The 15,025-nt window shown below is 35.1% G+C and overlaps 1 protein-coding gene across 1 annotated transcript; it reads right to left on the bottom strand.

The window, feature by feature from the left end:
* Positions 1-3,229: 3,229 nt before the first annotated feature.
* LOC129723207 (protein lethal(2)essential for life-like) lies at positions 3,230-13,908 on the bottom strand. Its single transcript, XM_055677264.1, has 2 exons — positions 13,445-13,908; positions 3,230-13,340 (listed from the first exon to the last, which is right to left on the bottom strand). The coding sequence occupies exons 1-2, from the start codon at positions 13,842-13,844 to the stop codon at positions 13,156-13,158; spliced, it is 585 nt and encodes a 194-aa protein (XP_055533239.1). The 5' UTR covers positions 13,845-13,908; the 3' UTR covers positions 3,230-13,155.
* Positions 13,909-15,025: the final 1,117 nt, after the last annotated feature.

Here is a 15,025-nt window from a genome sequence, read left to right as displayed (position 1 = left end):
TTTTGCATTCCGAGTGAAGGGAAACCGAAATCCGGGCAAAAAAAATACCGCGTAAATTCCGGAATCCGCGTAAAAAAAAACGCGTAAATTCCGGAATCCACGTAAAAAAAACCCGCGTAAAAAAAATTGTTGTTTCTTTTTTAATTTATGCAAAAATTTATTCCACAATCTATCGGTACACCGCTTTTTACGCGGGTTCTTTTTATGCGTTTTTCTGAACGGGATATTTTTACAATAACGCGGATTATTTTTACTCGATTATAAGATTATTTGTACGCGGTATAAAATAGGTTTAGTATAAGTATGTCTAATCTAATCTTTTAAATGCGGTACAACCAACCGCGTCAAAAGTGACCCCAGTGTATTTTCAAACCGTAGTCTTATGCCCATTTAGTACAATTTTCAACAAGCAAAAAAAATTTCTTATTGATGCAAGACTGCTGATGGTTACCCAAAGATGCGCGAAAACCTATTTTCCAACACCTATCAGTCTTTTTAAACCTTGGTTATGCCCATTCAAAGAAAATTTCAACAAGCAAAAAAATTTTTTTTTGATGCACGACTGTGAACTGTTACTGAAGGATGCGTGAAAACCCATTTCGCATTACCTATTAGTATTTTCAAACCTTTCTTATGCCCATTAAGAACAATTTTCGCATTGGTTTCATTGGTTTCTACACTTACTACAAACAGTTTTTTGAAGCATTTCATACCCCATAAACAGTTGCTGTAATATTTATTTTCAATTTCAATACATCTCAAAAAGTCACGTTATATCGAGTTACGTTATATCAAGGTTGCCTTATAGCGAGGTATGACTGTATATACATATATATATATATATATATATATATATATATATATATATATATATATATATATATATATATATATATATATATATATATATATATATATTTTTTTTTTTTTTTTAAATATTTTTTTTATAAATATAAATATAAATATATATATATATATATATATATATATATATATATATATATATATATATATATATATATATATATATATACATATATATATATATATATATATATATATATATATATATATATATATATATATATATATATATATATATATATATATATATATATATATATATATATATATATATATACTCACACACTAGTTGATCGAGTTGATTAGTTGATCGATTCTGCTATTTTTTAGTTTCACGTAGTTGACGGGGACTACTGACTCTCAAAAGGGATGATTTCTCAATCCTTAAAGCTTCAAGAAACTTAGACTTGATCGACTGAACTGGAAACTTTTTTGTCCAGTTTTTTTTGTCAAATAAATTTATTTTATGTAAAATAATGTAATGTAAAATACAATATGTTAATATTAGTTTAACACAATACTGCCCATAATTCAGAAAACGGCTGATATGCCATTTTCACCAAAATCGGGAAAACAGTTTCTCAAGACGGTTAACACCCTAAACAAGGTCCGTACGTAAGCCGATTGTCAAAAAATGCATTTGGGAAGGCAGCAGAGGTGAAACAATTTTGGCTTATATCCAAAATAATTCAGAAGTTGGCTAATATCCAATATGTTTCTACCAGTGGCATGTTCACGAACCAGTGTATTATTACTGTACTTTGTTTCATCTAACTTTCGAAAATGTGTTGTAGCCTGGTGGTTACTGGCGACAGGTAAGCGATCGTAAGGCCCTTGCATCAAATTTGACTATTTACGAACAACATATTTGATGCAACAAGAATTTATTTGCGGTGCTGCGAAACCCAATTATCAAAACGCGTGACTGTTTCCTTCTGTCATAAATCTTTACATTCTTAAAAATGCTATTTAGCTCTTTGATTAGAAGTAATATTGAAGAGAAAATTCAGATTTCATTTTATATTTGATGTGAAAAAATAGGAAAGTGGATTGTGAAATTATCATGAATAATAATATTTTCGTTATATGTATTGTTATATTATTGCACGAAACAATTGTCTTGTCGTCCTTTTCGCCCTCACTTGTGCTTCCGTGTTGTTCTACTAAATTACAAACAATTTTCATCACCAACGAGCACGATATAATTCACATCGTACGGATATCAGCCAAATTGCACACCGGTTTGTCGACTGTCCTCTCGTTTATAATTGAAAAAACGGCTACTGCGTTAAAAATACGTAGCGGATGGAATTTTCCTGCAGATTTCTCTGTTTCAACTCAAGGGCAAAGTTCCAGCATATATGAAGGGTGATATACTCAATAAAATGTTGTCATCGACAGTCAAAATATGTTGTACCGACGAAAAACTTTAAAATGCGTTTTTCTCGATTTGATGCCTATGACGTATTAGCCAATTTTTGAATTATGGGCAGAATAGCACTTGTAGAAAACTGCAATTGTCAACAGGCCCAGGGCATGCTAAGTTTAAATGATGTTTAAAATTGGCTACAGGTAATATCATGCCAGTATGAGCTTGATGTTTTTTTTTAATTGTCGGCGTTTTATAAAGTTTCTTAACTTTTCGACTGTCGTGGTTCATCGTTACAGGCCGGACTCGATTATCAGGAACATAGAAAAAAATCATTCTGGATTATCGATTTTTCCGGATAATCGAATCATAGAAAATATATTCAAATTTGTGTTTAACGGATATAAAATAAATATTTCTTTTTTTTTTATTTTACTTCACTTGGAATGCCCGATGCACTGGCGTTTAAATCGCTTTTCACGCGGGTAATACCAGACACGTGGAACAAACATGGTGAGTCCGGAATCATCATTAATTCCAAAACTTTTCTAAATACTTCAAAAGTGGGTAAACAACGAATTTTGGAATTAACGCGTATTTTACTCGAATTTCCCAAAAAAGTCGTTATTTTACGAGATATGTTTCTAAGGGTTTTTTCATATTTATTCCTATATGAAATAGCACTTCTTATTAATTTTTTCGAAAGAATTAAGCAGATATGATTAAAATTTTTTACGAAATAACATTTTTCTACGCGAATTTCAGAATTTACTCGCGGATTTTGAAATTAACGCGTTTTTTGGAAACTCTCGCGACTCTAGGATACTAAAGTTTTTAAATGCGGTCTACTTAAAAAACGTTTTTACAATCGACGGGAATCAATTTCAATAGACGTTTCTATGGGCAAAAGACGTCATTTTGTGCTTGGTTTAATTTTTTGAAACAACTAATTTTTGAAAAGCTAGTGAAACATGTTATATTGGGAGTATATTAACAATATATGAGTTATCGTCGGAATCGTCACTGCACCGAAGCGCACCGAGCAGCGACACATTTTTTGTTAATTAATCATTTTTAGTGTTCATGTTTAGTGTAAAATATGGACTGACCCACCATTGTGCACCGCAAAACGTAACATCACTACAATTATGGGTTACTTCACTTATTGCACCGAGCAGAATAAATGTTTTTAGTAACATTTTCAACATTAAATCATTTCAATCGTATGAATAGGGTTACAATTGAGTTATAAAAAACATCACTGCCAATAAAAATTGCTCAGTTTCGTGATCGTAGTGTCGTCTTCGGCAAAGTTGTAGATAATATTTTTTTTCCGAAGAAAATACCCTGAAAAAAAAAATTTTCTTTCAAAAAATAGTTAGCAGAAAAATTAGAAACTAATCAGACTGCTCTATTGGTGATTCGAACAATTTTTAAAGCTAAAACGTTTTCTTTGATTGGCATAGTGTCTTCTGCACAGTTGCAGATAACAATTTGGTCCTTCCAAATATAATAATTAAAAAAAAATCCAAAACATCTTAATTTGTTTTTTATTTCTCCACGATTGAACCAATTTCAGTGTTTAGGTATTTTATTGTATTTTTATAAAAAAAATCGGTATTAAAAAAATGAGTTTTTAAAATATTTTTTTTTTTGTTTTTCTCTTCCTTTTTTTTCAAACAAAAAATATTATAGTTATATTTTCGGAAAGACAATATTTGCCAAAGACATCATACCTATCAAAAAACCTTTTAAGCGGCTCTAAAAATATTTGTAATTACCAATACCTTTCCAAAATTGCATTTTTAAATAGCTCCCCAAAAATGAGACGTGCTTCAGGAAGTTAAACCAATAGCACAAAATTACATCTTTTGCCCATAGAAACAACTATGCAAATTTTCAGCCAAATTAAAAAGGGTCGAATCAATTGGGGACCCGTTCTTGTGGAATTGCTCTTTACAAAAAAATACAGTCACCTATCAGGGAAAGTTAAGTATGCGTTCATCATTTTTACAATAATAAATTAATCTATACTAAAAGGGGTTACTCTCATGTTAAGGAGAAAAAATCGAAATATATTTTTTATTTCTCTTATTTAAAAGGATACGGAATTTCAAAAAATTGCAATTAAAAAAATTTGATGTTTTAGACTAGATTATTTTTCCTTTAAAAATCAGAATGGTCTGAGCAGTAAAAAAAGCAAAGCCTTGGTGCTACATTCCGATTCGGAACTCGACCTTCTGTTTATTATACACAGACTTCGCAGCCAACTGTTTCGTGTACGGGACAATTGCGGGGCTAGCGCTACGATCCTACTGACACTAACAGTCTCACCCGAGTCGAGACTCGAACCTACGACGACTGGTTTGTTAGGCCAGCATCGTTCCTCGAGACCATCTGGGAGGTGTCTGGAGCAGTAGAACCGATTTAAAGGATGTCTGAGCAGTAGAACCGATTTAAAGTTAATGATGCAAAATCCTTCGTTCAGGTATAGCGTACAGGATTTTTCGTGTTTCCGACAAGTAGTTCTTTCTGTATCATGCTTATTGCGAGGAATGTCGAAAAAATTATATTTTGGTACATGAACTCCAGTGAGTCCAGTTATTAATATTTTCTTTTGAAAAAGAAAGGTAAGATCTAGTTATTTAAAAAAAAACTCATTAACTTTTCAACTCTCAAGAAAGATAAAATACTTTTGATCGCGAGCACACAAGTATATATAAACTCTTAAGAACTTTAAATTCAAATCCTTGTTTAGGCGTTTCTATTGAAAACAACAAAAAATGCATCAGTTCTAGAACATAGCCGAGGCGCAAAGCAGATGAATAAATGCAGGGTTTTTAAACCTGATTCGAATCAGTTTCAGTTTTTTTCATGATACACTTTGATTGATCTCATTGATGACAGAGAAAGAATGATCCTGGTTCGAATCACGCTGAAGTTGGTTCACTGATCAAATCGAGCAAACCATTTTTTTACTCTTGTAAAAATGCAATATTCTATCAATGACTCAACAAAATACTGCATAGCATACTAATTGAATAATAAGTTTGATAAAAATAAATTCTTTATCGAAAATATTTAGGCTATTTGACTGAAATATAAAAAATGCGTACCACGAGCATCGGTAGTTTGAAGTGAGGAGCTGCATAGCCGCAAGGCTACAAAGTCCGCTTTGTTAAGCGGATGCTTTATATTAATTACGAGCAGGATCTGTATGTGGCCGCAGTCAACAGGAAGCTGAGACCTATATCTGGTGTGCTTCAAGCTTCCCAATGCCGAACTTAAGTGAAACGAACCAGCACAAGGGCACCCGAAAAAAAAAATAACATAAAAAAAACTTAAAAGTTGCTATAATTGTACATAGTTTATGTTTTTCATTGTGAATACATCAATTTTACATTAAATATCATTGTTCAGAACAATAAAAACACTGTGTTTGTCATTTTCATTCATTGTTATGCATCTTAACAGCAATTTTTCAGGCATTTTTTATAAATTTAGAAGTCACTGACAATGTCTTCCATAGTAAAATTATTGTCGATGGTAGACAAAAGACGTTGAGACTACTGCAGCTGCTAGGACTATTGCGACTGTTGCTGGAACTGGTACCGACGATGAATTGTTGCCTCTAAGCAGCTCCGTGGAAACTCTTGGAACAACATTACAGCATGGTTCAACAATCAACTGGAAAGTTCAGAAAGCTCCAAAGGGATTGGTAGATTTGCCTTTGCGGGAATGCCAAGGTAAAAATTTAATGTTCCCGTTATGAGAACAGTTGCTTATGTTTTTACTTTATTTTACTTCTTAGATACGAACGATTCAGCGATTGCGACATCGATCGGGCAAACAAGCCAACACAATTGAAAAGCTGCGTACATACACATGTCTTGTGGTTAACAGAAAATGATTCCAATAAATGAACAAAAAGAAGAAATCTTAATTTAATTCAATTTAATCTGTTTACGGTATTTTAGATGTGAAAATGATCAAAATAAACAAAAAGAGTAAAAACTCAATTTATTGTGAACTTTTGTTTAATGATTACAATACCCTTTCCGACAAGTCTAGCGTAGTAGTAAAGTTTATTTATTTTGCTCGTTTGGTTCAGCGTTTACCGGTTCGTTTGGTTGTTCTTGCTTCAGACTCTGCGCCACTCTTGTCATACCTGTCCACTTCTGGGTTGTATATATAAAGTTATATGCGAATTAAGCGCTATTCCCACTGCTTCCGGGCAGTGTCCAAGCCGTGGTGCAAATGCAATAAAAGAACGAAAATATTTCACTGCCACATAGGGTAATCGTTCCATTATTCATCTCAGCACCTAGGTGCACCTATATTAATCTTCTCTAATTTCTCTCATTTGTTAAATTTCCCGTCAAATTTCTGCAAATTTTGAAAGTAAATCTATTTGCTTCTCGATTTTGTCAAGTGGTTGAAAGTTTTACGTTGAAAATATGGTAAAATTTGACGATAAATTGATCAGAAAGGCGTGATGAGATTAATATAAGAGCGATTACCCTAGTAAAAACTTCGCAAGTTGCTGCCGTGCACTCTCCGGGAAGCAAAAAATATCGTCGGCAACGATATTTTTCATTCGCACGGCGACAACATAACACTGTCCCGGACATTACACGGCGGTTTGGTGTGAACAAGATCGAAATAGCGCTGTATTAAAAATTAGAGGCACGTCATCACTTCGGCTGTCGCACCTGGAAATGCGAATGACCTACACAAGTCTAATTATTCATGAACTCAAACACCTGCGACGTTGTAATATTGATACACACTTTTTATTAAATATAATAATTGATTCGATATTATTTACTAGTTGAACCCTTCCGGCGATGCTCGGGATAGATTTGAAATTAACCGTTATGTGCTCGACAAAAAACACCCTTAAATGCCCGGCGGGTACCCGGGTATCCATAAATTGAAACTCTTGTAACTTTCACAATTTTCATCTGATTTCAATAGTTTTAGTACTCAAAGATTCAGCAACTCTACCATCTCCATTGGAATCAGTGTCAGCGGTGCTCCGAAAAGAAATTCTCATTCTCGGAAATCCGTTTTTTTTTTCGGTAATATGTTTTGAAACTGAGGATTTTTATGAATATTTGATAATATTATTGGAATAATTACAATTGGTGTCTCACGTTCCGGATATACCCATCTTGGCTGGCATTCGGCCATTTTTTAATCTTTTACAGAAACCGGAGGTCGCCATTTTGATACTCTAAATGGCCGCTGAGGTCGTTTTCAGGTCTCCGGACATCATTTAGATTCCGAAAGTACTCATATAGGGTGCTATTTAGTCAATTATGGCTGTTTTCCAGAAACCGGAAGTCACCCTCTCGGTTTTCTAAATTGCGTCTGGAGTTGATTTCCGGTCTATAGGCACCATCCCGATTTCGGAATTATCTATATTCGATCGTATTCGGTCAATTTGTTTCTCTTCCAGATAGCGGAAGTGGTCATTTTGGAATGCAAAATGTCGTCGGGGTTCGTTTGACAGTCTCTAGATATAATACCGGTTTTGAAAATATTCATAATGGATAGTATGTGACATTGTGTTATCCAATTGTTTTGTATGTCCACTAGAAGCCCCGGTGGAATCTGTTCCGTAAGGGCCATTTCGAAGGAATATCACTATAACACCATAAAAATGGCCTATGGAAGTAGTTTTATAAGATTCTGCTCGAAAATTCATGAAATTCTTCAGTTTTGCAACATATCTCCGAAAACCCAGATTTTCGGCAATGAGAAAATTCTTTCGAGGCACCACTGAATCTGATTTCAATGCAGAGAAGTAACTGAATCTTTTGATGCTAAAAGTGTCGAAATCGGAAGATAATTGTCAATGTTACAAGAATTACAATCTTTGGGTACGCGGGTACCCCGTTAGGCATATTGTTATTACATAAAAATTAAAGTTATCAAAAGTTCCCTTTCAATGAGCTTTGATTGCAGTGAACTATGAAATTCCGTTTTATGAAACTTTAAAAGGTACCCGGGTACTCCGTCAAGCACATAACGGTTATACGAATCATTTTTTTTTATATTTCTCTGCCGCACTTCACTTCAGAAATATTACGTTTCACCTCTGATACTCCAATCGTCATTTTAAATACAAAATCTATTGGGCTGTTGTGAATAATTTCTGGCCTCTGGGCATCATCCTGTTTCTGAAAACACTAAAATTGGATGGTATTTGACTACCTTGGGCTGTTCGCCAAAAACCGGAAATTACCATCACAAAATTAAATATGGCAGCTGGAGCTGATATAAGATGACCATTTAGGGTTGTTTTTTTTTTTATTTTTAAGTTTAGGTCTAACAATCTGCAAGATAAATCACGATTGTTACAATGTTTGTAGTTACGTATTTGATGAAAATAGCTTCGTGTCTGAGATTGGCGGCACACATATATTTGTCATATATTATACCGTTCCAGCAGAAAATTAAAAAAAAATGTTTTGCGTGCGACATTAGATTTTTTTAGCTTATGCACAGTGCGCATAATGTCGCATCTAGTGCACCGTTTAGCGTAAAAAACCGCATAAGTTCGAAACGCGGAAAAATAAGATCGGTGCTTAGAATATGGATATTCAAAACCATCACTTCGCGTGCACATTTGAATCAACGATTTAATGTGATTAAAATTTATCAATTTTTGGGCTACTAACTTTCATGATTTTACATGTCTTCGTAATTTTATGAATAATATCTCATTTTTATTTATCAGATTGAGTTATTTGCAATATATTTCCATATTTTATTCATTTGTCATATATCCTTAAATTTCATTGCTAAGCATTACCGAACATTTCAATGTAAGAAATCACTTTATGTCATTGCTTTGAAATTCGAGTTAGAGGCGAATCACGCAATAAATATCATCATTATGAATGTTTTATGTGGTGAATAATATCTCAATTTTTAGTTATCAGGTACCTGTTGTTTCTCCTCAAATGTCTCTTCTAAACATCATCAAACATTTTTTTTGAAAAAAAAAACATATCATCGCTTTTAATGTTGATTTAGATGAAGTTTGAGCATTAAAAGTCATTATTCACAAAACTGCTTGAAATATGCGTGAAACATATTTCTCCTCAAATATTTTTCCGAACATTTTAATGTAGAAAAAAAAAGAACTACGATTTAAAGAAAAAATGGAGCATAAAAAGACATGATTTTGCATTATAAACTCAGTTTTTAGTAAAAAAAAAACCATAACTTTCCCACACATGTCTATCCGAAACAATAACAAACATTTTATTATAGAAAAAAAAAACACAAATCATCGCTTCAGACTTTGATTTAGAGGTAAATCAAGCATGAAAAGTCACGGTTTTTCATGTTTTTCGAAGTCTTGTGAATTATATCTTTAGTAATCAAATACCTATAATTTCTCCTCGAATGCCTCGTCTGAATATCAACCACATGCCATCGCTTTGAATTTCGAATTATATGGTGAACGTTGAAGGTTGAACGAAAAAAAGTCAGGTTTTATTCATGTTAAATGTTATGTGAATGATATCACAATTTTTATCATTTAGATGAAGAAAAAAAATCACAATTTTTATTATCACAAAACCGTAACTGTTTCACAAATATATTGCCTCGACCTCTACCAATATTTCCTTGCGATAAAACATACATGCCACTGCTTACTTTCTTGATAAGGACGATTTAAAATCATGGTGCTTATTGTGTACCTTAGAAACGGCGGGAATAGTATCAATAAGCTCGGCGTTACGAAATTTCATTTTTATATAGTAGATAAAAATAATTAATCATGCGCCATCCTATAAATGAAGTGCTCTAATCCAATACTGCGCTATCAAAATAATCAAAACAAAGCAACCTGCACATCGTCGTTGTTGCGTCGCACCCCAGTCGGTATAATTCGCACAGCCCCGCCGCCACGTTTTACATTATGTGAATGATATCACAGTTTTCATTCTTAAGAAACCCTACATGTTTCACAAATATATTCTTCAAACTCTACGAATATTTTCTTGTAACAAAACGTACATGTAACAGCTTACTTTTTTTGATTTGAAACAATTTAAAATGATGGTGCTTATTGTGCACCTCAGTAACGGCGGGAATAATATCAATAAAATCTGCGTTACGTAAATCCATTTTTATATAGTGGATAAAAATAATTAATCATGCACCATCCTATAAATGAAGCGCTCTAATCCAATATTGCGCTATCAAAATAATCAAAACAAAGCAACCTGTATAATCAAAACAAACAAAGCTACATCGCCGTTGCTGCATCGCACATAACGAGGTTTGAATCGCATAGCCCCGTCACCACGTTTTACGTTATGTGAATAATAAAACAATTTTTATTATTGAGAAACCCTAAATGTTTTACAAATATATTGTTTCGAACTCTACGAATATTATTTGCAATAGAACGTACACGTCACAGCTTACTTTTATGACTTAGAACGATTTAAAATAATTACCATTACCATTGCACCTCAAAAATGGCGGGAATGATATCAATAAGATCTGCATTACGTAATTCCATTTTAATATAGTAGATTAATCATGAAGCATCGTATGAATGAAGCCCTCTAATTCAATACTGCGCTATAAAAATAATCAAAACAAAGCAATCTGTACACCGCCGCTGCTGTGTCGCATACCACTAGGTATAAATTGCACAGCCCCGCCACCACGTTTTACATTATACGACTGATATCACAATTTTTATAATTTAGAAGCCCTAAATGTTTCACAAATATATTGTTTTGAACTCAACGAATATTTTCTTGCAATAAAACGTACATGTCACCGCTTACTTTCTTGATTTTAAACGATTTAAAATGATGGTGCTTATTGTGCACCTCGGTAACGGCGGAAATAACATCAATAAAATCTGCGTTACGTAAATCCATTTTTATATAGTGGAATAAAATAATTAATCATGCACCATCCTAAAATAAATTAAGCGCTCTAATCCAACACTGCGCTATCAAAATAATCAAAATTAAGCAACCTGCACATCGCCGTAGTTGCATCGCACACAATGAGGTTTGAATCGCACAGCCCCGCCACCACGTTTTACGTTATGTGAATGATATCACAATTTTTATTATTAAGAAACCCTAAATGTTTCACAAATATATTGTTCCGAACTCTACAAATATTTTATTGCAATAAAACGCACATGTCACCGCTTACTTTCTTGATTTAAAATGATGGTGCTTATTGTGCACCTCAGTAACGGCGGGAATAATATTAATAAAATCTGCGTTACGTAAATCCATTTTTATATAGTGGATAAATATAATTAATCATGCACCATCCTAAAATAAATGAAGCGCTCTAATCCAAAACCGCGCTATCAAAATAATCAAAACAAAGCAACCTGCACACCGCCGTTGCTGCGTCGCATACAATGAAGATTGAATCGCACACCCCGCCATCGTGATCTCTTTGCGGCAGGAGAAGTTTGGTTGTGTTTGTTTTGACCAAGTCCGCATGCCAGCCGCACCGGACTTGCTTCAAAACAAACACAACTAAACTTCCCTCTCGCCCGCGACGCACGAAGGCGAATGAACCCCTAGGAGCGAATGAACCCTGGTCCGACATTTTTGTTGCATTTGAGCACGATATCGGACCGATGTTGAGCCAAATGTCCACCCGTTGTCGGACCGATCTATCGGAGAATCGGACGCGAATTGGTCCGACATCGGCCCGACAATTCTTACTGGGATATATTGCGTGCTCCCACGATGAAAAGTACATCGTAAGAAGGAAGGCGGAGAGAGTGCACCAGTAACGATTTTTTTTATATGGTGCTCTTTTGTGATCTTCGTTATTCACCTACCATGGAGGTCTGTTTGCAAATGTGCGAAGAATAAGAATAACTCGCACACTGACGACGATGTCAACGCATCATAGGCTTGGTTTATACGTATTCATTAGTCGCTAGAAGCGATTTTTTTCCATCGGTGCTCAACATTGCTTAAGGCCTCTGGCATGCTGAATGCCAACGCGAACGATCGGGCGAGATTCTTGCCGGAGATTAATGAACAGCCGTAAGTAGAGCTGTTCATTAACCTACGGCAAAAAACCTCGCCCGATCGTTCGCGTTGGCGTTCACCATGGCAGAGGCCTAACAAATAATATTCATTTGCGTTTGTTTATTTATTCTCAAAAACCACTACAATTGTATTTTAAAAATTGTAGATTAGTAATATTATAGTTCCCATATAGTCCAGGATTCAGATTAATCTTCTGTAAATAATTTCAAAGCATCCTACCCTAGTTTAGTACAATCGAACTACACAAGCTTACTAATTTAGAAGCGGTAGGTCACAAACAATTTTCCGCCAATATCGTTGCAATCCTTGAGTATGATGATTAACTCGCAATAACATAGGTTTTTATTTTAAGTATGTATCACTGAATTTTGTTTTCTTATCTCGCTGCTTTAGATTTTACTCAATTAAATTCACTTAACTGTGAAAACGATTAAAATCGCTTAATATAATGGAAAACATAGAATTATTCAATAGTGCTGGAATGTCATTTTTGTGGTAGGTCACGAAATATAAATAATAGAACATGAATTAATAATTACACCCATCTTCGCTTCCAGTATTTGAAAGTTACTATAGATAGATTCTTTTGCAAAAATTCATTGTTTGTTTTATGCTTTTCAAATTGAAATACTCAGAAAAAATAACGTAATGGATAACTTGAATGTAATATTAATTCCTATTCATTGATGATGCAAGTTTAATACATCTGAAAGCAGTACTAGGCTGCACTTTAACTCTAGATTCTACATCAGCAAAAGTTATCAAATTGATAACAATAAATTGTAATACAGAACAGTGGTAATCAATGATTATCTAGTTAGGTGAATTAGTTATAGATAAAGACCTAAATTCTCAATTCTGCTTGCTAGCATCACTCTGCGTTTTATCGGCTTTCCCTTCCTTAACAACTTCATCACTTTGTGTAATCGGAACTACTCGCTCGTTGGCAGCTGGAGCCTCCACCTTCTTTGGCGCAGTGACGGTCAGGATGCCGTCCGACGAAAGAGACGAGACAACATCCTCTGGCTCGTGGCCACCTGCAGAAATCAATACCATAGAATACATATAGTTATAGATACATATCACCGCAAGCCAAACACACCTCTAAACTATACATAAACGGAAATAAATTAGCACCTACTTGGCAGCGCATATTTGCGGACAAAGTGTCGCGACACAAATCCATGCTCGTCCTGTTTCTCCTCGTGCTTCCCCTCAACGACAACCGTATCATCCACCATGCGGACACTTATCTCATCCGGGGCAAACTGCTGCACGTCCAGGTTGATTTGGAATCTACTGTGGTCCAAATCTACGAACGATCCGGTATCGTGATGAGAGCGTAACGTGCGCCAAGGCCGCTGGTAATACCCATGCCTGCCACGGTAGGATGGACCCCTTGGACAGGCGGTTACAGCACCGAATAGGTCATCCGCCAGTAGTCCGCTGGCAAAGTGCTGATCCAGTAGTCGAGAACTACGCAACGGGGGATCCCACACATCGTCCCACCAATCACGGAACAGTATCGGAACCATGGACATTATTTAACGGTGAATTCCACCAGTATCTGTGGAGAGATACTAAACACGATTTGCACGGCGCGCTTTATCGATTGAAACTGACGATGGCTGGCGAATTCGCACCAGTTTCAAACACGTTTCGTTCACTCTCTGAGAAGTGAGTTTTGTTGTTTTGAGAGTTCAGTTTTTACCCCCGAAGGTATACTACCAGAATTGTCTTGAGCAGCGGCAGTGCATGAAATCCGCGAATATGAAATAGCGGGAATAGCAGACTATGACGATCGAATAGTTAATTTCTACTAATTGACTTCAAGCATGACACCGGGTTGAATTCACAAATCATATAAAACCAAATTGATAATAGTGCCCAATTCGATGTGGCTTTGCATGAAAACTTTTCACTACAATTTGCCTGTTTGTGCCTCATCGATATTTCGTCAATACAGACCAGTAAAAAAAAAACAAGCATAAAGAGAATATTGAGTCGGCCGGAACACTTTTCATAAATTTCTAATAAAACCTTCCTTCCAATAAAAACAGCACTTAAATCAAGTAAATCTGTTTATCTGAGTGCTAGTGCTTCGCGAACAACGGGCTAAAAAGAACCCCTATCTAAATGAACAATACCCTTCATATACGCTAGGGAAATCTGGAAAAACCAACTTTTCTCATTTCAACCTTTTGGAGCTGAATCTATGTCTTAGTCCTAAATTAAGTAGAACTCCAGAATTTTGAATTTCTTGAAAATAATTAAAACTACGTGTGTGAAACGATAAACAACAATATCGCACGCTTAGCCTTGGGGCTAATAGCGGTCTCGATCAACTAGATTAGTTGAGAGAATTCGTTATCGATATTGTTTTTGGCACATTTTGCATGTGTAGGGATAAGTACAACGATACACCGTGCCCCAGTGCTGAGTCGAGAAAATTTCCAGCTCGAAAAGATCCTCGACTCGATCGGGAATCGAACCCGATATCACAACCGTGTGGGAGAGCTAGCCGACAGACATCGCTAACCACAGAACCACGGGGACGTGTGTGAAACATTGATCGATTATTCGCGCTCCTGACGCATGCATAGAGTAGCAATTCGAGCGCTATTTATTAGGTGGAAGCTGAAATTTTTAAGCTCAAAATCGTCAAGTGAAAAGAAACCTTACCTCAAAATTATGTATATGGAAAAGCCACCGTCCAGTTTCA

This window comes from Wyeomyia smithii, chromosome 2 (assembly GCF_029784165.1).
Source record: "Wyeomyia smithii strain HCP4-BCI-WySm-NY-G18 chromosome 2, ASM2978416v1, whole genome shotgun sequence".
Lineage (NCBI taxonomy): Eukaryota > Metazoa > Arthropoda > Insecta > Diptera > Culicidae > Wyeomyia > Wyeomyia smithii.
Note: the sequence above shows the minus strand (reverse complement) of the source record. Positions and strands in the feature narration are given on the sequence as shown.

What these genes read in the sequence shown, in the direction of transcription:
- LOC129723207 (XM_055677264.1), bottom strand. Translation starts at nt 13,844, where the DNA reads ATGTCCATGGTTCCGATACTGTTCCGTGATTGGTGGGACGATGTGTGG. An exon ending in CCGCAAATATGCGCTGCCAA is followed by an intron (nt 13,341 to 13,444) that starts GTAGGTGCTAAT and finishes TGATTTCTGCAG; the next exon opens with GTGGCCACGAGCCAGAGGAT.